Source organism: Tamandua tetradactyla, chromosome 6 (assembly GCF_023851605.1).
Source record: "Tamandua tetradactyla isolate mTamTet1 chromosome 6, mTamTet1.pri, whole genome shotgun sequence".
NCBI lineage: Eukaryota > Metazoa > Chordata > Mammalia > Pilosa > Myrmecophagidae > Tamandua > Tamandua tetradactyla.
Genome location: NC_135332.1, coordinates 39,462,346 through 39,487,561, shown reverse-complemented (window position 1 = coordinate 39,487,561; position 25,216 = coordinate 39,462,346). Strand labels below are relative to the sequence as shown.

General features: G+C 48.8%; 1 protein-coding gene across 11 annotated transcripts; it reads left to right on the top strand.

Moving 5' to 3' along the window:
- Positions 1-703: 703 nt before the first annotated feature.
- On the top strand, positions 704-24,431 carry SEPTIN4 (septin 4). 11 transcript variants are annotated; one of them, XM_077164928.1, is made up of 14 exons: positions 1,153-3,152; positions 3,801-3,845; positions 5,032-5,039; positions 18,339-18,650; positions 18,936-19,029; positions 19,483-19,569; positions 20,066-20,189; positions 22,603-22,737; positions 22,851-22,968; positions 23,059-23,160; positions 23,366-23,462; positions 23,556-23,718; positions 23,882-23,981; positions 24,207-24,431. In XM_077164928.1, exons 1-14 carry the CDS (start codon positions 1,580-1,582, stop codon positions 24,264-24,266), a joined length of 3,018 nt encoding a protein of 1,005 aa, XP_077021043.1. In that variant the 5' UTR covers positions 1,153-1,579; the 3' UTR covers positions 24,267-24,431. The 11 variants fall into 11 exon arrangements, 8 of the variants coding, with proteins under 8 accessions (XP_077021036.1, XP_077021038.1, XP_077021037.1 ...); XM_077164926.1 differs by lacking the exons at positions 1,153-3,152; positions 3,801-3,845; positions 5,032-5,039 and adding an exon at positions 12,925-13,268; XM_077164924.1 differs by lacking the exons at positions 1,153-3,152; positions 3,801-3,845; positions 5,032-5,039 and adding an exon at positions 15,946-16,203.
- The last annotated feature ends 785 nt before the right edge of the window (positions 24,432-25,216 follow it).

Here is a 25,216-nt window from a genome sequence, read left to right as displayed (position 1 = left end):
ACTTTTATTTTTTTCTCTATATTAACATTCTATATCTTTTTTGGTTATGTTGCTAGTTCTTCTAAACCAATGCATATGTACTAAGAAATGATGATCATGCATCTATGTGATGATGTTAAGAATTAATGATTGCATATGTAGAATGGTATGATCTCTAAATGTTGGGTTAATTTCTTTTTTTCCGTTAATTAAAAAAAAAAAAAAAAAGAGAAGGGATAATTGGAGCTGAAGGGATACAGACTGTACAACGGGACTGGATATAAAAACTCAGAAATGGACAGCACAATACTACCCAATTGTAATGCAATTATGTTAAAACACTGAATGAAGCTGCATGTGAGGTATAGGTTTTTTTTTGTTTGTTTTTTGTTTTTTTTCTTTCTATTATTGTTTTAATTCTTATTCTGTTGTCTTTCTATTTCTTTTTCTAAATCGATGCAAATGTACTAAGAAATGATGAATATGCAACTATGTGATGTTATTAAGAATTACTGATTGTACATGTAGATTGGAATGATTTCTAATTGTTTTGTTAATTCTTTTTTTAATTAATAAAAAAAATAAAAAATAAAAAAAAAAAGATTTGTGTTAGTAGCTCAAAGTTTCTCAATCACTTAATGTTCCTACTGCTAAAAAAATGTGGTACTGGTTTCAGCTTTGTCTCGAATCAAGGCTGAATTTAATGATTCAGAAACAGTTGAATCTGATCATCCTATGACTGTGATAACCGTGAAGAAGTCCTTCTTCAAAATGAAGAGAGAATCAGAGTCCAGCTGATTGGATAATTGAGAAGAGAGGATCATGAGAAAGGACACTTAACCTTTGTATGATACCCAGTATGAGGCACTGGTTTCCAAATAAAGAAACAGAGGCTCAGGAAAGTTGGATAACTTGTCCAAGGTCTATTGCTAGTCATTTATGATTGAAACCAATTACTGTCTAATTTTTAAATCCCATCTACAATACCACATTCTCTTCTGGGCCAAGGAGGATGAGAATTTAACATTTGAACAACCAGGATTTTTAACACCAGCTCAACCAAACCATTTGGGAAACCTGGAAAAAGCTAGAGCTCTATTTTTTTTGACTTGGATACAGTGTCATTCCAAACAAGATTGTACTTTCTGCCTTATTAAAACTGGGGCTTAATAGCTTGATTGGATTGGTTAGCCTTGACTCTAATAGGCTCTTCTGGCTAACTCTTTATGTGGATGAGTCCCTGAGAATTCCTAGAGCCTGGGGAGAGTAAGGAACAATCTGGACCCTTTACTATACACCAGGGAATCACAGTTTTGCTAAGAATGTGTCCAGAGGTTTAGTATCAACCCCAAAGACAAATCCAGTTTCCTTTCAGGCAATGCCTGAGATTCTCTGAAGAATTGTGACTAGATCCCTGGATGTTTAATAGGAAACACTTTCCTTTATGACATCACCAGACAAAGAGGTAGCTAAGGGGACTCTTTGAGACACTCTTAGAACAACAGGCACTTTTGTGGGAGCTCAAGAACAGCGGCTTTTAAAACTGAGGGTAAATATTCAGGCTTCATTAGGACCCCGAATACAAGCCAGCTGGTAAAATATGGGATCTACCCAGAGAGGTACTGTCTATCATGTGGTCAATACAAATAAAATTGGGTCCAAAGCAGCAGTATCAACACAAAGAGGAGCTGAGGCTAGTAGCACATCTCCTCAGCGGGGATACGGGCACGTTGTTGCCTTGAACCAGCGAGGTGCTGCAGGTTCCCTGAGCCCTCTTCCTCATCGAAGATCAGAAGCTGCACATCCCACCGCTTACCATTTGGCATCAGACTATCCTCGATCTCTCTCCCCCCCATCAGGGCTTGGCCTCTCCAGAGCACCTTCACCTCAGGGAATTGAGACCCGGCCAAGATCAGAAATTAACCGCCATCCCTATTCTCAACGAAGAAGCCAGCAAACTCAAACGCCAGCTTCCCATGCTATCTATACACAGCGGAATGTTAGTCCACCCAGAGATGAAGTTACACGAAAAAGTATGTCTCTTGCAGGGCGTGATAGCAGTCATCGCACCTCAGTAACTGCAGATGCCAAATCTTCTCGCCGGTTGAGTTTTCTAGATCAGAAAGATAACTTACAAAGCTTACCAGAGGAAGACCCACCCTCTAAGGTCCAGAACCCACAAGGGGTTAGAGTTCCTCGTAGAATTTCAGTTTACCCAAAGGATGAAGCTGTCCAAACTGAACCAGTCCGAAGGACTTTCACTGCTGCTGAAGTCAGATCTCCAAAGAGACCCTCTAGCCCAGAACATGGCAGCAGCCGAGTCTCTGCAGACTCTCGAGCAGCCCAGAGAAGGAACCCTGGCCAGGAGTCTGAAATGGGCCCTCCTAGCTCAAATTACCCAGAATTCAAAGCCTTTCATAAGAATATGAACTTGGATTCATCCCTCAAATTCTCCATCCTTAGGGATTCAGATGGTCCACACCGAGTTCCTGTGCGTCCAGAGCCTGAATCTGTCCACAAGTATTCTGTCTACAGTGAGCCCAAGACCACCCCAAAGGTGTTAGTGTCATCAGAGGTGGAGTCCAACACGAAGTCCTCAATCCGTGGAGACAATGATGTCAGCCGCAGGGTCACTATCTCCCCAGGGGCTCACTCAGCACAGTCACCTCACCGTGTGACAGCTCGAGCAGTGCCTGAGGGCTCCCGCAAATCTTCCACGTATGTGACTCCAGAGCCAATGTATAAACAAAAATATCCAGAAACTGTCCACACATCCCCAGGATCTGCACTCAGGAGCCCAGAACCCGTCCATGCTGAACTGGAACTGACCCCTCGGCCCTTACCTCCTCGGTCTTTACCTAGGTATGGGCCTGACTCTTCATGGTGGGCCTTACTCAATCCTGAAGTTGAAATGTTCCAAAGCCGGCCAACAACACCTGATTTTGAGCTTAAGTCCCCTCCTCCCCCAGACCCTTTATCATCTCTTTTTGAAATGGACACAAGCCCTTTCTGCGAGGATCTGATGTTCCAGAGAGAGAAGGCAAGTCCACCACCACCGCCACCGCCACCATCACCAAAGGAGCCTCCAAGCTGGGCGCCATTGAGGGAAGTGCTACAGGCCCCCAAGCATACCTTCAAACAACCCATTCAAAGGTTTAGTGCTTTCTTCCTGGGTATGTGAAGAAGCAGATTTACCGAGGTGCAGCCCCGATTTAGTAAGGTGGGAAAGGAAAGGCACCTTTTTCATTCTGGGCCTTAGGGCTGCCTTCCTACTAGTGCCATAGCTAGTCCTATCCTTAAGCCCACGGCTGCATTTCCTCCCAGTTTCTCCAAGCCCCAAACTAATGGCATTGATGATGATGCTTGGGCCCAGCATCAAACATTGACTTTTCCAGGCTACGCTGTTTAACTTTTCAATGGAAGGTAGTAGAGAGTGGTTTCCAGGGTCAGAAGCGGCTTCCCAAGAGTGGAAATGAAGAACTGAGCAGAGTGAGGGCTGGTAAGGGCTATTAAAGAGATTAAGGTCCTCAGGTAAATATCTTGGTGACAATGTAGAGAAGATGGGTCATAGATGAGCTGGGACTTGGACTTCAAGCAGGGGAAAAGCATTAACAGAGGCATAGAGACTGTGCAAAAAAGAGGGAGAGTGGGAATGTGACATTTACTCCTAAGCTGAAGGAGCTCCTTAGAGGATCAAGAGCTAAGGGCACCTTTGGGTAGAGAAATACGGAGCTAGAAAGGGAGATGTAAGGAATAGGGGGTAGGGTAGGGGGTGCATCCCACAGAGAGGAAAAAAGCAACAATCTTTGTGTTACTTTCAGATGTCTCTGAGGAAATGTACAATCGTGTCATCTGGTGGCTAAAAGGTCTGTGCTTTCCCTCCTCTGGGCCCATTGGGAGGGTTTAGGGGATGGGAGGACAGTGGGAGAGTATCCGCAATGTATTTACAAAGTTGGATCTGTTAGGAAGGTATAAGCTGGGGTTTTGACATGAAGAATTTCCCATCTTGCATAACATACAACCACTATTAGAGCCATCCCTTTGAGACTTGGAATCTTTCCTTTTTAAGCATCTCCTTTTAATGAGAAGCCATTTCTGGAATGGAGAAAGATTTAAGCCCACTGCCTTTCAGTTTAGCTGATCTTAACTGCCACATGATAAAAAACACCAAAGCAAACTACATGCTTCATAGTCTTACTGGAGTTGACCCCCCAGGTTTGGGGTCCAGGTTGGGAGATTCTTCTCATGTGTCTCTCTGGTTTCTCAAAATCCTCCTCAAGCCCCCAACCTAGGACCTGGGAGGTGATTAATGTCTGCTGCCCAGGAAAATCTCTAGGGATGTCTGGGCCTCCCCCTTAAGGCCATCAGTGGGTCCTGCCACTTATTTTAGAATCCTTCAGGGAAGTGTCCTCAGGGCTTTGTGACCCTCCAGTCTCTTTGTACTGTTGGCCTTTCTGGTGGGAGGAAGGGAGTTCCTGCTTTGAGCTTTGTGGCCCAAAATATGTTCCAGCCTTATGAACAGGAGGGAGGCCAGGGCTCTGGATGAGGAAGTTATTGGAGAGGAGAGAGCCTTAGAAATGAAATCCAATCCCAGCAGAGAAAGACAGCCTGCCCTTCAAAGGGGACAAAGTTCTATAAGGTAGGAGTTCAGTAGAGTATGGCCTTTGAGTTATGTTATCTGGGTTTGGAATTATATTATCTGGGGTTACTATTTTCTAACTTTGAGTCCTGGGAAAAGTTATTTTACCTAACCAAATCTCAGTTTCCCCGTCTGTTAGTAGGAATAATGGCTTCCTCTTACGGTTATTGTGAGGACTAATCAAGCTGCTGCATATAAGAAAGCACTTAACATGGTGCCTGACAACAGCGAACCTCAGTAAATGCTAGCTGTTGTTTGTTGGGCCACTGGTACTAGGAAAGGATTTGGGTCAAGTTATGCCCAAGTCCACTTATCATCTTTAGTAAAATTCCCTTTTTCCCCTCCTTGGCACTCTTTGAATTCCATTTGCTGTCCCCTTGGAATGCCTGACTTCTCCTTCTCCGTTATGACAGATGAGGAGGTAAGAACACCCCTGAGAGTTTACTTCTGGTCTTCCTGTGCCCTCCCTTACCCAAGTTACTTTCCAGTCCTCTCATGGAAGTAGGTGTGAGGAGACAGAGATGATACCTATGGTTAGGCAGGTTGTTCACTGCACCCCTGGCATAGGGAGTGAGTAGGAGCCGTAAACGGGGGCTGTAAACAAGCCTGTGCTTCACTTGCCAAGCCCTGTACCTGTGGGACTGCATCTTCCCAGAAGAGGTTTGCACAAGGTGCTATGTGAACTAGTCATGGCCCTGGAAAGAAAGAGTAGCTACCTTTTGGCAGATAATGAATCCTGCCGAGTGTGCTGGGGGAGGCTGTCTGGGCAGCCATCTGTTGTATCAGTCCCCATCTGGCTATTCCTTTGCCAGCCTGGGGACATTTCAGAAAGGGGTCACTTTTCTGGGTTACACCTTATCTGGATACTCAACTTGAAAAGGCACAAAATGGACTCTGCTCCCAGCAGCCCCATGTCCGAAATTTTGTAGAGAGTATCCTGATTTCACAGTGCATTGTTCCCATACGAACGTTTGTTCTTCTTGGTCCATGTTTGATGAGAGAGTCAAATACCTTCCAGCCTCTTATTTTTTTTCTGGCCGTATCTCTCCCTTGCCCAGAGCCCTGAGGTGGCCTCTAATGGGTCCCATCCATGGACTAGCCCAGAATTGACAGTTAACTACAGATGCAAAGCAAATGGGGGCAGGAGAACCCTGAGCTCAGTTTACAGAACAGCTGAAGGGAATGGGTCCAGAAATGCTGCTGCTGCCTCCTCTGCCATGGCTTCTTATCCAGCTCTGTACCCTGAACTCAGCTGTGGGTGGGTGCAGCTACTTTTAGAGATTATCTCCATGTAAGACACTAAATCCTTCCCTCTCTCCATCCTACCTCCTTCCCTCCCTCCCTCCCTCCTTCCCTTCCTTCCTCCCTTCCATAAACATTTCTACTCTGCCAGGCACTACTGGGGGAAGCACTAAAGCCTCACAGCACAAACATACTTTGGTCTTGAGATACTTACCATCATCTGGTTGGGGAGATAAGACAGGGACAGGAAAAATTTATACAACAATACAAAAGTGTGCAAATGTCAAAATAAATGGAATAGACTGAATAATGCTGTTGGAGGGTCTTAGGAGAGAGGGAGTCAACAGGGGATCAGGTGATCTCCCTTTCTCAAAGTCAGGGGGTATCTTGACAACTGGCCTTGATGCAAATCTATAGGATACATGAAGGAAGGGGTTAATATTTCTCTTTATTCAGGATATGACGTTTTGACTAAGGAGTCTCCTCCCTGTTCTTCCCCACTCCTCTCCCCCTTTCTCTATGTATTTTGTTTTAGTTTAGGAAGTCAAAAGCCTTGGCAGCAGGATGTCTCCTTCCCAAAATAGCTCTTATCCTGTCTCCATAATTACAGCTCTCCAGCCCTGTTCAGCAGCAGAACTCCCTAGAAACTAGGGAAGACAAGATTCCCAGGCATCTGGGCCTGTTGGTCTTCTCTGGCTCTCTGAGGGTGGGGTAACATGAAGGTGGGCCTGGTATTCTCCCTACAAAATTTGAGAAAGCTAGGCCTTCCCCAGTCTGTCTGAAGGCTGCATGGCCCACAGGTAGCCCCAGAATAGAGAATCTATGGTGCTGGTGTACAAGGCCTCTGATTCTTCTGATCTGGGAATGGTTGACCAGAGAGTCTGTTCCAGATTCCATTCACAGCAAGAATTCTCTGGGACCCAGCCACAGTGCCTGGCTCAAGGAAGGCAGCATGTTTGTTGTTGAGTTTCACAAGCCCGTCTGGATCCACAGCTGGAGATGGTTCTTCATTCAGCCTCTCTCTGTCTGTCTCCTTCCAAACAACCTTTTCTTAGACAAAAAGATTGTTTTGTCTAAGGAGTAGGATGGTCAGATGGTTCTCATCCTTAGATTAGGACAGTAGGGGCAGGAGTCTCCCCAGAGGAGTTTGTGCTGGACTAAGGAAAGAGATACATATTTTGTGCCAGAACCAGCAGAAGCTCAAAGGAAGGTCCTGAGAGTTCCCTATTGGGTCAGTGGGGATTGTCTTCTCACACAGCCCCGGGAAGTTACTGGGGAAAAATCAGCTTTTGATGGGGAAAGGGGTACAGCACCTCTGATGGACAGGGCTTCCCTTGCTCCAGGATCCTCAGGATCCTGACCTACTTGCCCTTGGATGTGACTTCTCATGCTGACTTACATGCTAGACTTACATATCTATCAATTATGTAAGAACCATCTCTGGAAAATAGGCCAGGAACCAGAAGAAGTCCTATCAGTGATACCTAATGCAGACAGCATTGTCTTTAGGTTGACATGTTATCTGGCTCCTGAGGGAGGGAATGGTCAGCCTCCTCTCGGCTCCTGAGCCATGGAGAAATTTTGCTCAGGTAGATTCCCCTTAAGAAGAAAAACTCAAAGGTCTAGGAGGAACTAGGGAGTGTCTATATTCATGGGGATATAAATAGAACGTAGAACATGAGCTGTCTGGAAAGAACCCTAAAAACCATCTTTCTTGCTCTCCTCATTTTCTCTTGCTTGCCATGAAGATGAAAGGGAATTGTTGAAAGAGTGGAGTAGAGCTGCTGAAAGTGGGGCAGGGCACCTCGGGAGACTCCCTCTTAGCTTGACCCTCACTACACAGCTTCTCTGGAAGCAGGCATCTTGCCCTGTTAGAAGGTATTTGTTCATTTCCAGCTATGTGGGCAGCCAACTCCAGAGCAGGATGGGAAAAACAGATCTTGAAAGAAGGCTAGTGATCTCTGGCTATGACTTACTATTTTGAGGACAAGCTGGGGTGAGCAGCTCCTCTGGACATGCCTAGAACTTTTTTGGTTTTTGCACTGAAAATCCACCCTCCCAGGTACCCCTTCAGTCCTGGGCAAACCAGGACAGTTGGCTGCCCCAGCAGAGGCTGCGGTACTGTCTGCCTCAGCAAGAGCTACTGGAAGCACAGGAGCAGAGGCTTCACTGTGAGACCTGGGCAGCTTTCTCTGCTCTTGTCTATAAAATGGGGCAGGGAAATGCAATTAGGCTTGATGGCAGAATGGAGGCCAGATTTTCTTGGATTTTTCTTCTGCCTAGAATGATCCTACAAAGACAAGAATCTGCCATATTCATTTTGGACTTTCTCATGTATTTTCAGAAGCTCCTTGGTTCCCTGCTTGGAACCCACCTCCAACATTACACCTTTCTGTCAGCATAGTTTGGTGGCATTTGAAACAGTGGAATTTTCAAGTAAGAAGAGAAACCATAGGCTAAAGTCAGGATATGGTGCATATTAGTGTGAAGAAGCAAATCTGTAACCTCAAAGCCACACTGACAGCTGCTCAAAGAAAGGCTGTTTTAAGTGACAGAAACATCCATGTCCCTATACCCTCTCTGCTCAGCTGCCTTTGGCCCAGCTGCCATAAGGGGAATAGCAAGAGACAGCTGCACCTTAGGGGGATAAGTGAAAGCCTGGGCAGGGGGGACAGAATGTGAGGCAGTTCCTGAAAGCAGCTTAGGCTTTGATTCTATAGTTTAGAGGACTGGGGCAGCCAGTTGCTTCCTTGGCATACCCACCAGAGGCAAAGTCATCTAGCTCCAGGGGTCTCCACAGTGGCTGTTTTCAGGAATTTGAGTCAGTAGGTCTGAAACCAAAACCTGCTTTCTAGAAATGGAGTGGCGACTAGTTGGAAAAGTGGATTCCACAGGTGGTGGCATCACAGTCATTCCACTGTCACTTTAGTTTAAGGCATTACTCTGGCATTCTCTCTTCTCCCATCCCTCTACGCTTATTACACGTGTACAGCCCTAGTCCTTTTGAAGGAAGGCATTTGAAATAGTTACAGTTAACAGTTGCTGGTTTGGTGATAATAATTTTCCCATTATCAGAGATAATAGCTATTATTTATTTTAGTGACTTTCCCATGCTAAATGTATTTCTGTAATGAATCTTCATGGCAACCCTATCAGGTGGACTTTTTTCTCCCTGTTTCATAGATGAAAAAACTGAGGCCCATTCCTTGCTCATCAAAGCTGAGAGCACTTTAGGGAGTTTATTTTCCCTCTAGGAATACAACTATGTGATGTAGAAGTTTTCTGCAACCACATCTTCCTAGAAAATAACTTCTCAGTATTTTAGCAGCACTTTTAGATGCCAATAATTGTGAAGGGAAAGGGTTTACTGGGGTTTCGAACCATCTGTGAACTATGAGGATGGGAAGTGACTGTGAGCTGATAAGCAGCAAGGATGAAGGGCAAATAATAGGTCAATGAAGCCCAGAGCCTCAAGGCTCGACTGCTCTAAAATCAGTGGAAAACAAGTCAGTGAATCCTTTTAGTCAATCCATATTGATCAGACATCTGGGGGCAACAGCCTGGTCATCCAGGCGCACATCATATCACGTTTGCTTAATTGAAGTGAACAAAGATAAAAATAAAAGACACACTCCCTGCCCTTGAAGATTAATCTATGAGAAAAAAAAAGTATACAGATAGGTCACTTGAAAGTGAGTGGACATCAAAGGACAAAAGAAAGTCCAAGGAAACGAGTCAGTGAAGTTTTTAGCATGGAGGTCCTTGGAAGGTGAAAGGCAGAGGAAAACAGATTTTAGCTCAGTATAATGAAGAACTACCCAAAATTGTAGGGCAGCTGTTAAAGTGAGTTAATTTTCAGCCATGGGAAGTATTCAAGCAGAGGCTGGAAAGGCAAGGGGACTTGAGAGGGGATCTACCTATCTCATAGGTAGTCATATTAATAGGTACATAAGTTCCTTCCATCCCTGGCATCTTGTGACCCACTTCAGGGAAGATGATGGAAGGGCCAGTCTCCGAAGCCATCCATCAGAGTGGTTGGCTTCAGAATTGTCTATTACTGCAGCCCTTCAGCAAGTGCAAGGAAGCACCCCCAGAAACACAGTGTTTCTTGGCCTTGCCGCTCACTTCTCATGCTTGCCCTAGGATCATGGGGCACTGGGGATCAGTGGAGGGGGCAGGAGTGGGGCTTAAGATATTTTGGTTTCTTGCCTCTTAACAAACTTGCCAAGGTTTCCTTGAAAGACACAACCCAGTGATAATACTTTGGCTCCACCAAGTTTCTCTGATTATATCTCAGTAACCTATATACTTCTGATGGGGAAGGGGGAGCACAGTTAGTCCTTGTACCACTTAAAGGAAACTCAGGTACTCAGAGGCAGAAGTGACCCTTGCTAGTCATGCAGATCTGTGGTCCTATTTCTTGTGGGAATGGCTTTTTATTCCTGGCTTTGAACCTCGACCTCACCTTTGCCCAAGTACAGCCTCCTTGTTTAGTTCCTGTGCCACATAACCTTCACCCATGGGTGGGTAGGAATGATCCAGTGCAGGAGGCCAGAAGGTTTTCTATACAGACCATGTTAACTTGACCTAAGCAGGGAAGCCATAGACAGAAAGGAGGAGCCATGGTTACTAATCTGAGTTTTCCAGAGGAGTCCTCTCTGTGCTGAGCTAAGCCACTCAGCTGGAATACCCTACCCAGCCAGAGGTGCCCAGGAAATTGTACTCTAGTCAAAGACATCAATGCCTGATGGAATGTTGCATTTCAAAGGAGAGCCAGAGCTTCAAGAGCTGCCTGATACTGCTCAGGCCACCTGCTGGCTGGAGGTGGGGAAGAGCACTCAGTGGTCAGTGACTTACATAGGATGGCTATATCTCAGTCTTGCTTCTGACCAGGTTCAGACCCTATCTCCACCAACACAAAATTTGAGAGCCAGAATTTGGGAGTATAGACTTCTCCACTTTCAGTGGGGGAAACAGAAGCTGAAGGAGGGAAAGGGAATTGTGAGCAGTGAGATTATAGCCAAAGCTGGCATGGGAACTTGTGCAGGCCAAGACCCTCAAATGCTGCAGAGTTAGCCTGTGTGGCTTGTGCAGATGGGTTGGCTTAAAGTCTATTTAGGGTTTTATTTCCCCCAGCATCCTCATGGACCTGTGGTGCAGTGATTAGAAAAGAAGTATGGGCACCAAGACCCCAAGATTCTTAGTTTGGAGCTAAGTTATATGGCCGTAGGTCTCTCTTGGGATCTTGGTTCCCTCAAGATAAGCTGGCACCAGTGTACCTCAGGACACACAGAGTTCTCTGCCATCTGGGCAGTAAGTGGATTCCACCCACAGCTGAGGACTAGCTGAGATGCCTTCTGAGATGTGTCTGTGTCCACACTTGGACTGAAGCCAGGGCTGGAGGGGAGGGGGTATGTTGTGATAGAGGAAAACAATGCTTTGCAATGGACCTGCCTTTCTTGATGGAGGCTTTCTCCCTGGTCCCAGCACTCCTACTTTAGGCCACGCAGACTGCTGGGTGGAAGCACCCAAGAGGTATTCTTACGAGTGTGTGCATGAACACTAGCAGTTTATAGCTAATCTCGAACAGCAGGGCTTTATGTAGCCTGAACTTGTCATTTGGGTCTGATGGCAGCAGCTGCTGTTGCTTCTGCAGACTTCCAACAGCCATTGGCTTCTCTTTAAAGAAACTCCTTTATGTCTTTGTTTTCCTGACTACAGCTTCACATCTCCTATTCTACCCCAGGCGGTTTCCTGGATCCTCTCCATACGTTCAGAGGTTTCCACTCATTGGAGGCAAGCTGCTGGCCCCCATCCTATGCCTCTTCCCCCCTCTCCCAGTTCCTGGGTTTTCTGAGTCTCTGCATATCCAACTTTTCTTTAGCATCTCCTGCTGCTGCCTTGCTCTTTTCTCTTCCTTCATGGCCTACAACAGCATACAGCATACCATCCTACTCCCATTGCATCTACTTATAGAATGCCAGAGCTACTAGGAAACTTAGGCATCATCTACTCTAATCCCTCATTTTCTGATTTGGAAAACTGAAGTGAGTTGCCAAGGTCACTCAGCCCTAGGTAACTAGGAAGGTGTCTCCTCAGTCTAGTGGCTCATGAATTCCCCTGATGTCTTTAAGTACCAACACCTGTTTCCATTCCCCAGTCCAATAGTGCCAAGTATCTCCTAAATCTCCAAGAGCCAACCCTTGTTTTTCTGGGCCTGATCCAACCTGCCATCCCTGTACTCTTCTGTGTCCATCCAGTGAGTTCTAAATGGTCCCAACCATATCCACTGAGTCACAGATCAGACTGAGATAGGGTAAGCAAGATTCTGGTGCTTTTGCCAAGAGAGAGGGCCATCCCTCTGGGCCTCAGTTTTGTCCAGAGTGTGTTCAGGCCAAGGCCAACCAGCCTATCTGGGGAGGACTCTTGGGAGTGAGGGAGGGTCATACATCGGAAACTTCCATAGGAGCCTGATCATCTCAGACCCGGCTTAAGTTAGGAAAATCCCTCGCCAACTCTTCCCCTTCCCCGCAGCTGCTCAGACCTTCCTGAGCTGCTTATGCCCCTAAGCTGCTAGAACACCTGACCCCACAGCATCCCATCTGCTTGTCCGAGGCAGAGCAGCCCCGCAGGGCCTGGATTAGGCCTAGCTGGTCTCTCTTGAGGCCTTTCCCACTCTCCTTGGCCCCAGACAAGACTCCACAGGTCCTGTGATGGCCATTCAATCTCTTCCAGTAGATGATCCTCTGGATAATTTATGCAACAAATCCTCTTTAATCTTTAATCTCTCCACAGCTCCTTCACAGTGGAGGTCGAGAATGACGTTCCACTTTAGTGGGTGTGGCAGGAGAATGGACAACCAGTTTCTTTGACTCAGGCAATCGTCAGTTGGCTTCGCTTCCCATAAGCCTTGTTGAATCCCTAGGTTAACTAATGGTTTCTTTCCAAATCTCTCCTTTTGGGGATGCCAGGTGCGCCGTTCCCTTTTCTTTGGGGACTGGCTCAAGCCTCTGTGGTGCCGCGCTGCCGGAAGAGGCCACTCTTCAGGGGTTGACTAAGGAAGAGCCAGGTGATCAGGGCAACCCCAGGGACAAGGAGCCGATCCCCTCATCCTGTCCGGAGCGACTCCTCATTCCTCGCGCTTCCGGGCGTCGCGGGGTGCAAGGTCCGCCCCCAGGCAGGGGTCGCCCCCAGCCCGACTAGCGCAGACATCCCGCGCAGTGGCGGTGCAAGCTCCGCCCCAGAACCAACTAGTCCCGCCTCCGCCCGCCTGGCCCCGCCCCAGCCGGTCTGCACTCGGGAGCTGCGGGCGGGGGCCGGCGGTGAGGTGAGGTCGGCGCGCAGCTCTGGCCGCGGGTCGCTCCGGCGCTGTCCTGGAGGGGCCGGCCCGGCCCGTGCTGCAGCCATGGTAAGGCGGGCGGGCGCGGGGCAGGACCGGGGAGCAGGGCCCGCCGCTCCCGGGCGGCTCCGCGGTGACCTGCGGCGCCGCAGCCTGGGCTCTGCGGGGCCGGGAACGCTGTCGCCGGTCCCAGGCTCAAGCAGACATTGCGGGCGAGCGCCGCTGTGTCGACGCTCCCAAGTTTTTCCCTTGAATCCGAGCAGCGGGGGAGCAAGCCCCGACCCTTGGGGCGTTGCCCGCGTTCTTGGATGAAGGGGTAGGTCTGTGCTAAGGGAGGGAGGCGCCCGCCGGCCGAGACGCGTGTGTTGGCGGAGAAGGACGTGTGGGCGATGAGCGGAGGTGAGAGTCTCCGCCCTTGCCTGGGACAGCTATTACCTCAGTGACCTTTCTCAGGGAGTGACCGTTCTCCACCCACCTGAGCTTAGAGGGTCAGCACCAACTTCCTTTGGAAAACACAGAGAAAACCCATCAACACTGCCTGTCCTCTCCCGGAGGGATGATGAGACACTTGGGCCCTCCTTCCAACAGCCTGGCAAGGAGCACTCCGTGGGTCTTTCCCACAGCACCCTCAGGGATCCTGAAAAGAAAACCCAGATCACCATTCTGCTGAGTTGGATCAGCTATATCCCTCTGCACAGGAACCATGGGGGAGCTTCTTTTTGCTGCATTACCACCACACACACACACACACACACACACACACACACACACACACACACACCAGGTCCCTCTGCAGCGCGTGTGCGTGTGTGTGTATGTGTGTGTGAGCGCGCCGTCATTCTTACCACCTGCTGTAGTGGGAGGAAAAAAAGTAACCCCAGCCCGTTTCCCCAGGAGGTCCCTGAGTAGGAAGTTTTGATGCTTGGCTGTGAGGATGCCAGCTTTCCACTTATAATTGTTGCCAGAGCCTACCACAAACACAGTGTGCTGGTGTCAGAGCCCCAGGCCCCATGCCAGCCTCTCTTCCCAGTCTGGAACCCCATACCCCACCCCTCTAGCCTTTGCCTCTGCATTGGGAGGCATAGGCTGTTTACAGCAAGAGGGGATCCATGACCAGCCTGGGGCGGTGGGGGGTGAGGGGGAAGGGTAGGATGTGGGCTTTGGGCAGCCTCCAGAAGGAAGCTCCCTGGGCCTCATGGAATCAGATGCTTCCAGTTCTGGAAAGGGTAACCTTTTGGGCTTTTGTCTCTCAAGCTGTGTCCAGGCTGAGGCCCAAGTCTTGGCCAGGAAGTCTTGATGACTCTGTGACCTTCTCCAAAGAGGGGTTCCTGGGAGACACCAAGTGCTGCTGGTTCTTATCCCTGACCCCCCCTCCTTCTCCCCACATGGGCAATGGACAGACTGATTATTCCAGGGATGGAAGCCTGGGGGAACACTGATTGTCCCCAATGCCAGGCCCAGCAGGGGCCAGAGGAGCTTTTTCTGCCACACACTAAGTTCAGTTCAGCTGAGGTCTTGGAGCTTTCAGCTTGGCTGAGGTCACCCTGCTCCTCTCTAATTAAAGGCACCCTACCACCACCACAATTCCTAGTCTCAGGCTGTGCCCTCAAGCCAGCCCAGTCTTTAGACTGTTTCATATCAAACCAGACTCCTCCCTAAGGATTCTCCTTGTCAAAGGAATTAGGTATCCCAGCTGCTATGGAGATAGGTGGGGAGGGCTCCTTAGCTCTGGAGCCACAGGGAGTTTTCATTTGCATGTGAAAAGAGTGACAGGCCAACGTTAATTACCATCCTGAGACTTGAGATGCACCTTCTCTACTCAGGTTCAAAGCAGCTTGAGGTATATGTCATCTGGGAGTGATTTCTCTCCCTAGCCTCCCTGGGAGGCAAGGACGGACCGTTCACAACCAGACATTAAGGCCCTGAATTAAGACACTATTCAAACTCCCAAAGGGTGCTCCCAACTAACAGAAACACTATCTCCTGATTCCTAATCAAGTACTCCATCTGCACACTTCCAGTCAGACCCCTCAATTTGTCTCCCACCTAACTTGCAGCTCTGAATGCTCAGGGATGCCAATCTCCCATTGGTATGAACCCATGCTCTTCAAAGACCAGTTGACTATGGAAAAGATGGGATGATGGAATTGAAACAGGTTCTCCATGAGTCAGAGATCAGGTATGCCAGAGTAGGAGAAATCCCTGGAGCAAAGACCCCTTTGTGCCTGGGTCTCTGTGCAGTGAAATCTAGGAGTAAATTTCTGAAGGTGGTTGTGGCAGGGGGTTCTCAGGTGGGAGACCACAAAGAAACACTTGGAAAGGTAAACTGAGCCATTCCCATGAGACCTATATTCAGGGTCCCTAGGGAATTGCAAATCATCCCACACTATTTCAGCACTGCTTAAAGTTAAGGTTAAAGAGCGAGATTGGGGAATTGGAATCCTTTGGGAATGGGGTCGCCTGGGCACTTGTCTCATGCACTGAAGGGCCATATCACCTTGGGGACAGCTCACAGCCCTCAAGCAAGCCTCATTGTCCTTGGGGGTTAGCAGGAGAGGACAAGTGGATTAACAGCCTGTGCTGCACACAGACTTGAGAGATTGGTACTGTGCCCACCAGGATAGGCAGTGGACAGGCGTCATGGGGTGGCCAATCAGAGGAGGAGGGGACTGCAGAAAAACCGAGTGATCCTGCTGCAGCTGAGCTGTCCTTGGAGGGTGGGAGCCAAGGGAAAAGAAGGAGGGGTGTGGGGTGGGGAAGGACATTCCACAGGGTTTTTTGGCCCCTGCCAGAAACGGGGTCAAAGAAAAAGGGAAAGGAGCACGCCAGGAAGCCAGATTACAGCAAGAGCATCAAGACACGGCTATTTCTGTGTATGAGGAACTTTGCCTGGGAGATAAAATTAGACCTAGTGCTTGCTGACAGGAATCCTGAAGCGTGGGGCATGGACCATTCGCTGGGATGGCAAAAGAATTCTGTCCCTGAGGACAGGACTGAAACTGGGGTAAGGTACTGCACTGGGAGATGGGTGGATGGGACCTGTCTTCCACCTGCCTTGGCTAAGATTCAGGCTTAAAGTCAGAAAATGATTCAGCCATTGGCAGAGCTGGGGTCTGGGATGGACAGACAGGAGGTGAGGACCCTGGTATCCGGACAACCTGTGCTGAGCCCCTGTTGCCTGCTCCATGCTGATGAGAGGATGGAGCTGGGTTCCTGGTAGTTGTGCTGGAAAATTCTGGAGGATAAAGGTCTCCTCAGCACTTACCCTCTCCTTTCCCTACCACCACTCCATACCCCCAGTGTCTGTGGGGGAATCTAGGCTGAGCATGGTCTTCTCTCTACCACTTTTAGTCTGACCTCGGGACCAACTGGCGGGACACTGTGGGGTTGTGCTGAGAGGCAGGACTTCCTGGAATTCCCCAGACTTTTTTGCTGTCAGCCAACAAGACCAGCTGCCCCCTAGTCCCATCCCTTTTCTTGCCATTTAATTACTCATCCAAGCTGGGGTACTTTGGGGAGGGCAAGGGGGCACATTAACTGGGTTGTTTATATATGGTCACTCCATTGGACCCTACAAATACTATGGATAAGTAAAGTGTGTTCAGTTAGGCTTGCCTCAGGACATATTCATCACTAACCCCCCATATGCTGGCTCCAGTTTCAGGCTGAAGGGCTCTGTTTTCCTCCCCTCTGTCCCAGCGAGCCCTGGAGAATATCATTATAGGCAGGTGGGGGGACTTGAGAAGTGACAGCCTGGAAGCTGTTAGGGGACTTTCCTCTCCAGCCTACCTATCTCAGTCCTTGCCCTCTGGCACAAAACTGGCAGTGTGCAAAGCTCCCCTCCCTAGTCTTCCCTTTACTTGGTAAAATTGGTATGGCAGGAAGACCAGGGCCACCTTATTTCCCCTACATTACTTGGGACTCCACAGTGATCTGGAAAAGCCCCTGCTGGCTTGGCTAGCCCCTAAAGAGTGAGTCAGTCTCTGCAGCCAGCCCTTGTCCATTGTCTGGGGGTGACACGTGGGTATTGTGGGGCAGAGCTGAGCCCAGCACTGCCAGGCACCCCACAAAGTGGGTTTGCCCCCAAGGAAAGCTTTAGGGTCTAGAGCTGAGGACAGGGGTGGGAGGAAGCAGCCCCCTTCCAAGCTGGGGTTGGAATGGAACGGCTTCTACAGTTTCCAGACCGTTCTCTGCTTACCACCCCTAGTGGCTTATTTCAGGCCAGTCCTCTTCTCACTGCTGGCTAGAGATGGCTCTGGGCAAAGGGGGGCAGCTGAGGGGTACCGCTTCCTGTGGCCCTCACACTTGGGATGTGTCAGCAGTTCAAGAAGCTCAGTATCATTCCACCCTCCCAAAGCTATTCCATAGCCTGTGTTCTCCCATCCTCCCTCACCTGGTCCCTCCCTGCTGCTCTTCACCCATACTCATCATACACCTGGGGCCCAAGGTCAGGCTCTGGTGTGGCTTTGTGTCTGGAGTGAAGGGGGCTGGGTCAGTTATACTGAGCTCTGGACAGTGAGCCCTTAGGTGTAAGTACCCACCCAGTAAAATCAGCACCTCAGTCTGAAGTTTACTGACCTCACAGTAAAGGAGGAACAGAGCCCCCTGCTGGTTTGTGACTTACCTGGGGCCTGCTGCTCCCTCCTCCCTTCCCCCTTTACCTCCAGATCCTGCCCCATTCTGACACTGCATTCTCCCTCGGGTTCTCAGCCACCTCTGCTCTCAGCTCTAAATGCCTCTTTGCTTCCCTTTACTCAATCCAACTTCCTGGCCTTAGGGGCATTCCCAGGCCTCTGGCTCTGCCAGATCCCTGAAAAGGGCAACCTCAACAAACACCCTTCTGGATTGAAGCTCCAGGATTGTAGCTACACCATACCCAAGAGCAGGTGCTAGCACTTTGGGGGCTGCCCAGGGCTCCCCTTGGACCCCAGGACCCTTCCTGGTGTCTCACATTTTGGGAGGCATGTGAGCAGGTAAGGGAGGGATGGTGGCCACTTCTTCTGGCTTGGCTGCCAGTGCAGTTTCTTTCTCTTCTAACCACAAACGCTTTCCTCTTTCTCCTTCCTGCCTTATCCTGTTTTCCTCCATTGTTCTTCCCTTCCTGCCACCTCCCACATACCCTCCACTCCCTATCCCCAGATTAAGCGCTTCCTGGAAGACACAGATGATGCAGAACTGACCAAGTTCGTGAAGGATTTCCCAGGGAGCGAGAGCTGCCGCCAACCGGAGGCCAAGACCTGGGCATCCAGGCCCCAAATCCCGGAGCCAAAGCCCCAGATCCCAGAGCCAAGGCCCCAGGCCCCGGACCTCTATGACGACCTGGAGTTCAGACCCCCCTCATGGTCCCAGCCCTGTGACAGTCACCAATACTACTCTGCCCCAGCCCCCCTCAGCCCCTCAGCTCGGCCCCGCAGCCCGTGGGGCAAGCTCGATCCCTATGACTCCTCTGAGGTAGAGCCTCTGGCCCTGGCTTCACCTTTCAGTGGGCTAGTGCAGGAAGACCCTAGGAGGGAGGGAATGCATGTGTGTGTGTCCTGTGTCATCCTCAGCACTGTGATGTCTATCTCCATAGGCAGCGGGGGCTGACAGTATCATTAGGTGCAGGACCTTCAAAGGAGTCTGACACAACTCCTTTAAGCTGGGGCAAAGACCTAGAGAGATGGGAGTAGGCTGGTGCTGGGTCCCGGGGCCCCTCCTGCACTCCCCACTGATGCAGTCTGCCTTCCTATCCACTAGGATGACAAGGAATATGTGGGCTTTGCGACCCTCCCCAACCAGGTCCACAGAAAGTCTGTGAAGAAAGGCTTTGACTTTACCCTCATGGTGGCAGGTAGAGCAGGGGCACGGCTGGGCAGGGGGTATTTCAGGCGGGGATGGTGAGTGTGTGGGAGGGGTGGTGGTGAGGGGAAGATGTATAGGGAAGGATTCGATAGCAAGTGGCTGTGCCTCTTTGCATAATACCTAGGAGCCATTGGCAGCTGAAAGTGTGTGTATACCTAGGAGGGGATGAAGTGAAAAGAGCACTTGATCAACAGTTTTCTAGTATTTACCTCTTTCTGTGTGACTCTGAGCAACCTCTTGCCTTCTCCGGGTCTCACTGAAATGAAAAGGCTGGATAAGCTGATCTCTCTGCTTCCTTCCAGCTCTAAGATACTATAGTTTGGTTAGTTACCTTCCCAATCAGATAAGAAAGTAGCTCTCCCCACACCTTAGTCCAGGTAGAGCCTCTTAACCATAGATCTCACTTTCTAACTTGGTGCCTCTGTCTTCTCGCTCCTGTCAGGAGAGTCTGGCCTTGGTAAATCCACCCTCGTCAATAGCCTCTTCCTCACTGACCTGTATCGGGACCGGAAACTCCTCAGTGCTGAAGGTAAGGAAAGGAGATGAGTGTGACAGGCAGGTAGGCCTGTCTTGGGAAATCAATCTCATCTCAGAGCCTGGGGTTGGGGCACTCCCCAGTATGCAGGGAAACAATGGCTTTCTAGAGAGATTGACAGCATCTCTCCGTAGGCCTAGCTTGGCAGCCCACCAGACAGCTCCCTAAAGATTTGGGTGCTGAGGCAGGGCAAAAACCAGAATCCTGCTCTCTCAGTGCTTCTCTGACCCCCAAACGATTCCAGGAATCCAAGAAAAAAAGCCGGGAGCAGAGAAGAAGCTGGGGCCAGAGCCAGCAGCCACCGGCATTTCCTGTGTTGGGAAATGTACTCCTTGCTGGTTCCCAGAGAACAGGCCCCAGGCAGCTTGAGGGGGTGGGAAGGGGAGCAGTGTGGATGAGGGAGTCTGGGTGAAGCTGGCTGATGTGGGTGGTTTGCCCTGACTAGGCAGGTCCCTGCCCTTGCCCTGGCCTCAGTTTCCCCCTTCTCCAGAGCGGATTATGCAAACCGTGGAGATCACCAAGCATGCAGTGGACATAGAAGAGAAGGGTGTGAGGCTGCGGCTCACTATTGTGGACACGCCAGGTTTTGGGGATGCAGTCAACAATACAGAGTGGTATGTCTGATCAAGCACGATGCCAGTGTTCCCCTTACAGCCCACCTTACACACACACAGTTGCCCACATAAACACAGACATCCGTACTTGGCCCTTGTGATCTTGAGCATGTCATTGCTGCCCCCCCTTCCCACCCGCACATACACTTTCTGGATCACCATCTCCTTCTCTACAAAGGAAGAAGGAAAGGTTTGGAATAGATGATTTTTGATGCTCCTTTCACCTCTGACTATAATTCTATAATTCTGGAAATGAGGATGGGGACACAAGAGGATAAAGAAATGCCTCAAATTGGCAGACGTTTGTGAAACCAGGTAGCACAGGACCTGACATATAGTAGATGCTCAATAAATGTCACTCTCCCTCCTTCCTTTTCTTTTGTCAGCAACTTCTTAGGTGCCACAAACAAGTTTTGTTGAATGGGTAGGGTGCATGGAAGGAGGGAATGGAGGGGAGACAGGAGAGCCAAAGGAAAAAAAAACTGGGTGAAACTTTGTTTAAGCTCCAGATAATCTACAAGCTACCCTTTAAAAGGTACCTTTGTCACACTTCCCATCACTCCTTTTTTTGGGGGGCGGGGAACTGGAGGAATGCTTAGGTAATGGTCAGACCTAAGTGAGTAGATGAAGAGAAGAGATGGAAAGTGGTGCCTTTGAAGAAGTTAGGCAGGGTGGTGCTAAGAGCAGGATGAGAGTTCAAACCTTGACTTGGTATTTAGTAACTATGTGTTCTTGAGAAAGTGACTGTTGTGTTCCTATTTCTCCAGTAGAAAAATACCTTTCCTCAGCACAAGTCAACTCCCCAAACTCAATACCTCAAGTTGATAAGTTACCAACTGGGTGGTAAACTACCGTTGATCTTAAACTCACCAGGAGTGCTCATGGGAGTGTTCACTGAAAACTTAAGGGGCCATTTACATTGTATTCATGCCACATAATTTGCATGTCCCAGTGTGAAATGAAAACACAGGACCCCTTGTTCAAAAATTATGAAGAATACCAAGAAGACAACAGCAAAGCATTAAACCATGCCTAGGCCTAAGTATGTGGCTTGCTGTGACTACACAGGTAGCACACCCAGGAAGCTAGCTCTGAATAACTGCCTTAAAAATTAATCAGACCCTTAGAGCCCTTTCTGTGCTCTGAAACACTATTACGTACTTTATTCTTACAGGACATAACTTTGGGCTCAGCAAACTGGTTCATCCTCAGCTCCATAGTCTATGTCTTAGGGAAGAGCCATTTCTTACATTTTTTGCCACAACACTGTGATGGTACATGGTACCTGGTTTCCATAAATACTTCCAATGGATTGATGTAACCTCCATGTCATCATAACCCTTCCTTCTCTAGAAAGGAGGATGCCAAGGACTATGTCCCAGCAAACCAGGCTTACCCTAAAACCCTAGCCCTAACCAGTACATAGCTCCTACTCTCCTTCAGTCAGTGTACTTACCTTCTCTTACCTTCCACAATAATGTCAGTTGCCTGGCATCTGAGTTTACAGTGCATTTCACATATATTCATTTTGTCAGTCAGCACATATTAGGTGTCCATACTAGGACATACTAGATGTCCAGCCCTATGCTCGACATTTTAAGGGATGCAAAACAAGTCTGAAGATCTCTGAACCTGAGAGGCTTAATCCGGTGATGGAGGGGTTGTGAGCAATTCTCTAATGTATGTCATTCAGGTGACAACACACTGGGTCATGCAGTATAGTGGCAAATGCATTGAGCTAGGAGTCAGATGATCAGGGCCTGAAGTGGGTAGTGAATTTACTAGCCAAATGATCTTGGGCAAGTCTCTTAGCTTCTCTGGATTTAGTTTCGTCATGTATAAAATGATGCTCTAACATCCAACTGCCAGGGCAATGAGGATTAAACTAGGTAACAGTAGAGCAAAGGATTTGAACATTGAGCTCTTGATCTTAATGTACATAGCTTTGTGTGGTGAAGAGAAGGGGAAGAGCAGTGTGCACTGATGTAGTCAGAGGAGCTTCCTGGAAGAGATGGTTCTTGGATATAGCTTTGAAGGATTCAGTGGGCTTGGAGAGGTAGAGACCACATGAACAAAGGGGCAGAAGCTGGACTATGTGAACCAAACTCATGGCTTTCAATTGGTGTTCACCTGCTATTCTTATTGCTTTCTTTGGTTCCCTCAGTCTTTTTCTTCTCATCTAACTGGTATTTATTGAATGCTGCACATGCGATTAGTCTGATTTTCTAACAGAGCCTGTTTAATGCACCGCAGTTGCACCCAGACAGCTTCATGAAGATGTAGTACAAGAAAGGAAGGGAATAACAGTTTCTCAGCAGCATTTCTCAGGGCATGGGCTACTTCTCTGCAGTCCCAGAGTTCATTAAGCAGCCGTCACCCCCACCGTTTCTCTGCTTGTCTGTCTCTGCCCCAGCTGGAAGCCTGTGGCAGAATATATCGACCAACAATTTGAGCAGTATTTCCGAGATGAGAGTGGCCTGAACCGCAAGAACATCCAAGACAACAGGGTGCACTGCTGCCTGTACTTCATCTCGCCCTTCGGTCACGGGTATGGTCTGAGCCTAAGGCTCCTGGCACCAGCAGGTCCTGCCAAGGGAACAGGCCAAGAGCACCAGGGGCAGGGCAGCCACCAGTAGGTGGTCACAGATCCCTGTTTCTCAGGCTCCGGCCCTTGGATGTTGAATTCATGAAGGCCCTGCATCAGCGGGTCAACATCGTGCCTATCTTGGCTAAGGCAGACACACTGACACCTCCTGAAGTGGATCACAAGAAACGCAAAGTGAGGGAAGCTAGTAGGGGGAGGAGATCTAGTGGGGCCTCTAGAAAGGATGGAATCTCCAAAACTGTGGGCCCCTCATATGTTTGTTAGATCCGGGAGGAGATTGAGCACTTTGGAATAAAGATCTACCAGTTCCCAGACTGTGACTCTGATGAGGATGAGGACTTCAAATTACAGGACCAAGCCCTAAAGGTGGGGCCAGCCTAGGGCATCCCTTTCCCATCTTATTTCTTCTGGGCAAAAGAGGAGAGTGAAATTCTCTGTAAGGGTGGGACACGGGGGTGGGAGAGGACCCTGGCTCTGGGTATAAGAGTGAAGCTGAGAAGATGACGGTATGGGTAGAAAGGAACAGGTGAAAATGGAGAAACTGTTGACAGGCACCCCTAACTTCTTCCAGGAAAGCATCCCATTTGCTGTAATTGGCAGCAACACTGTGGTAGAGGCCAGAGGGCGGCGAGTTCGGGGCCGGCTCTACCCCTGGGGCATTGTGGAAGGTAAAGCATTGAGCTTGTAACTGGGGGACCTCCTTGCCCTCAGTGGCTCTCCCCTACCCATGCCCCTCGCTGACCCCTAGCCTTGCTATGCAGTGGAAAATCCAGGGCACTGCGACTTTGTGAAGCTGAGGACGATGCTGGTGCGTACACACATGCAGGACCTGAAGGATGTGACACGGGAGACACATTATGAGAACTATCGGGCACAGTGCATCCAGAGCATGACCCGCATGGTGGTGAAGGAACGGAATCGCAAGTATGGCCAGAACCCAGGACAAAGCTGGCCGGGGGGATCCCAAGCACAGCCTTGGATGAGATCAGGCCCTTCCCTTGTTCTTCTATAGGCCCAGGGCTCAATCCAGTCTGGTGCTGGGGTCCCCCTGGCCTTACCAACTGCCCCCCTTTCCCCTTCCCCTCAGCAAACTGACTCGTGAGAGTGGTACCGACTTCCCCATTCCTGCTGTCCCACCAGGGACAGACCCAGAAACTGAGAAGCTGATCCGAGAGAAAGATGAGGAGGTGAGAGCAGGATGGGGTGGTAGGGGTTAACAGCCCAGGAGGTCCCTCACTTGATCATAAACCTGAGCATCTCTTGGTTTGGGAATAGAAAGATTCCTGGCCCTGGTGCATATTTGGGTCCTGGATTGGTGGATGGTTCTTCCCAGAGTCTCCATCATACCTCAGGGCTATCAAAGCCCTGCCTCAACTCCTCAAAAGGCATTTTGATGTCTGTGCCTATTCCAGTTGCGGCGGATGCAGGAGATGCTGCACAAAATCCAAAGGCAGATGAAGGAGACCCATTAACTGGCTTTTAGCCCTGGATATTTAAATCTTCTCCTCTTCCTCCTGTCCGCATCTGCCCCTTCCAGCACCAGGTCTGCTCTGGTCCCTGCAGCTTACTGCCACTTCACCTTTCATCCCTGCTGCCTCCCCAGAGACTCTGAGGAAAATAAAGTTTAACATATCTTATTGGTGGTTTCTGGTGTCCCTGTTTGTGTCTTTACCACCTACTGTAGACCAAGAAAATCCTAGGAATTAGTTTTGGTTTGTTTTTATTACAGTGCTGTAGGTTTAGTGAAAATTCATGCAGAAAGTATAGTTTCTATATACCCCAACCTTCCTCACACATCAATAATAAAATATTATTGATATTTTACATGAGAGTGGTAACTTGGTTACAACTGATGAAACTATTATAATTATACTATTTACTATAGTCCATACTTCACATTAGGGTTTACTCTTTGTTGTGCAGTTCTATGAGTTTGTTCTTTTAAAATTTGTTCTGGTAACATATATACAATATAAAATTTTCCATTTTGTCCACTTTCAATATACAATTCACTGGTGTTAATTACATTCACAATGTTGTGCCACCATCACCACCATCCATTACAAAAACTTTTCCTTCATCCCAAACAGAAACTGTACCAATTAAGCATTAACTCCCCATTCTCAGCCCCACCTGACTGCTGGTAACCTGTATTCTAGTTTCTGACTTTGTGAATTTACATATCCTAATTATTTCATATAAATGACAAAATACAATATTTGTCCATTTGTGACTCTGGATTATTTCATGCAACATGATGTCCTCAAGGTTCATTCATGTTGAGGCAGGTACCAGCACTCCATTCCTCTTTTTTTCTTTACATTTTTTATTGTGAAATATAATGTATTTGCAAAAAAAGCAATAAATTTCAAAGTACATTGTAACAGTAGTTATAGAACAGATTTCAGAGTTTGGTATGGGT

Bases quoted from the DNA above. Each gene is read 5' to 3' on its own strand.
- SEPTIN4 (XM_077164928.1), top strand. From the start codon at position 1,580: ATGGGATCTACCCAGAGAGGTACTGTCTATCATGTGGTCAATACAAAT. The intron at 22,738-22,850 runs GTATGGTCTGAG...CCTGTTTCTCAG, and splicing joins ATCTCGCCCTTCGGTCACGG to GCTCCGGCCCTTGGATGTTG. The intron at 23,161-23,365 runs GTGGGGCCAGCC...AACTTCTTCCAG, and splicing joins TACAGGACCAAGCCCTAAAG to GAAAGCATCCCATTTGCTGT.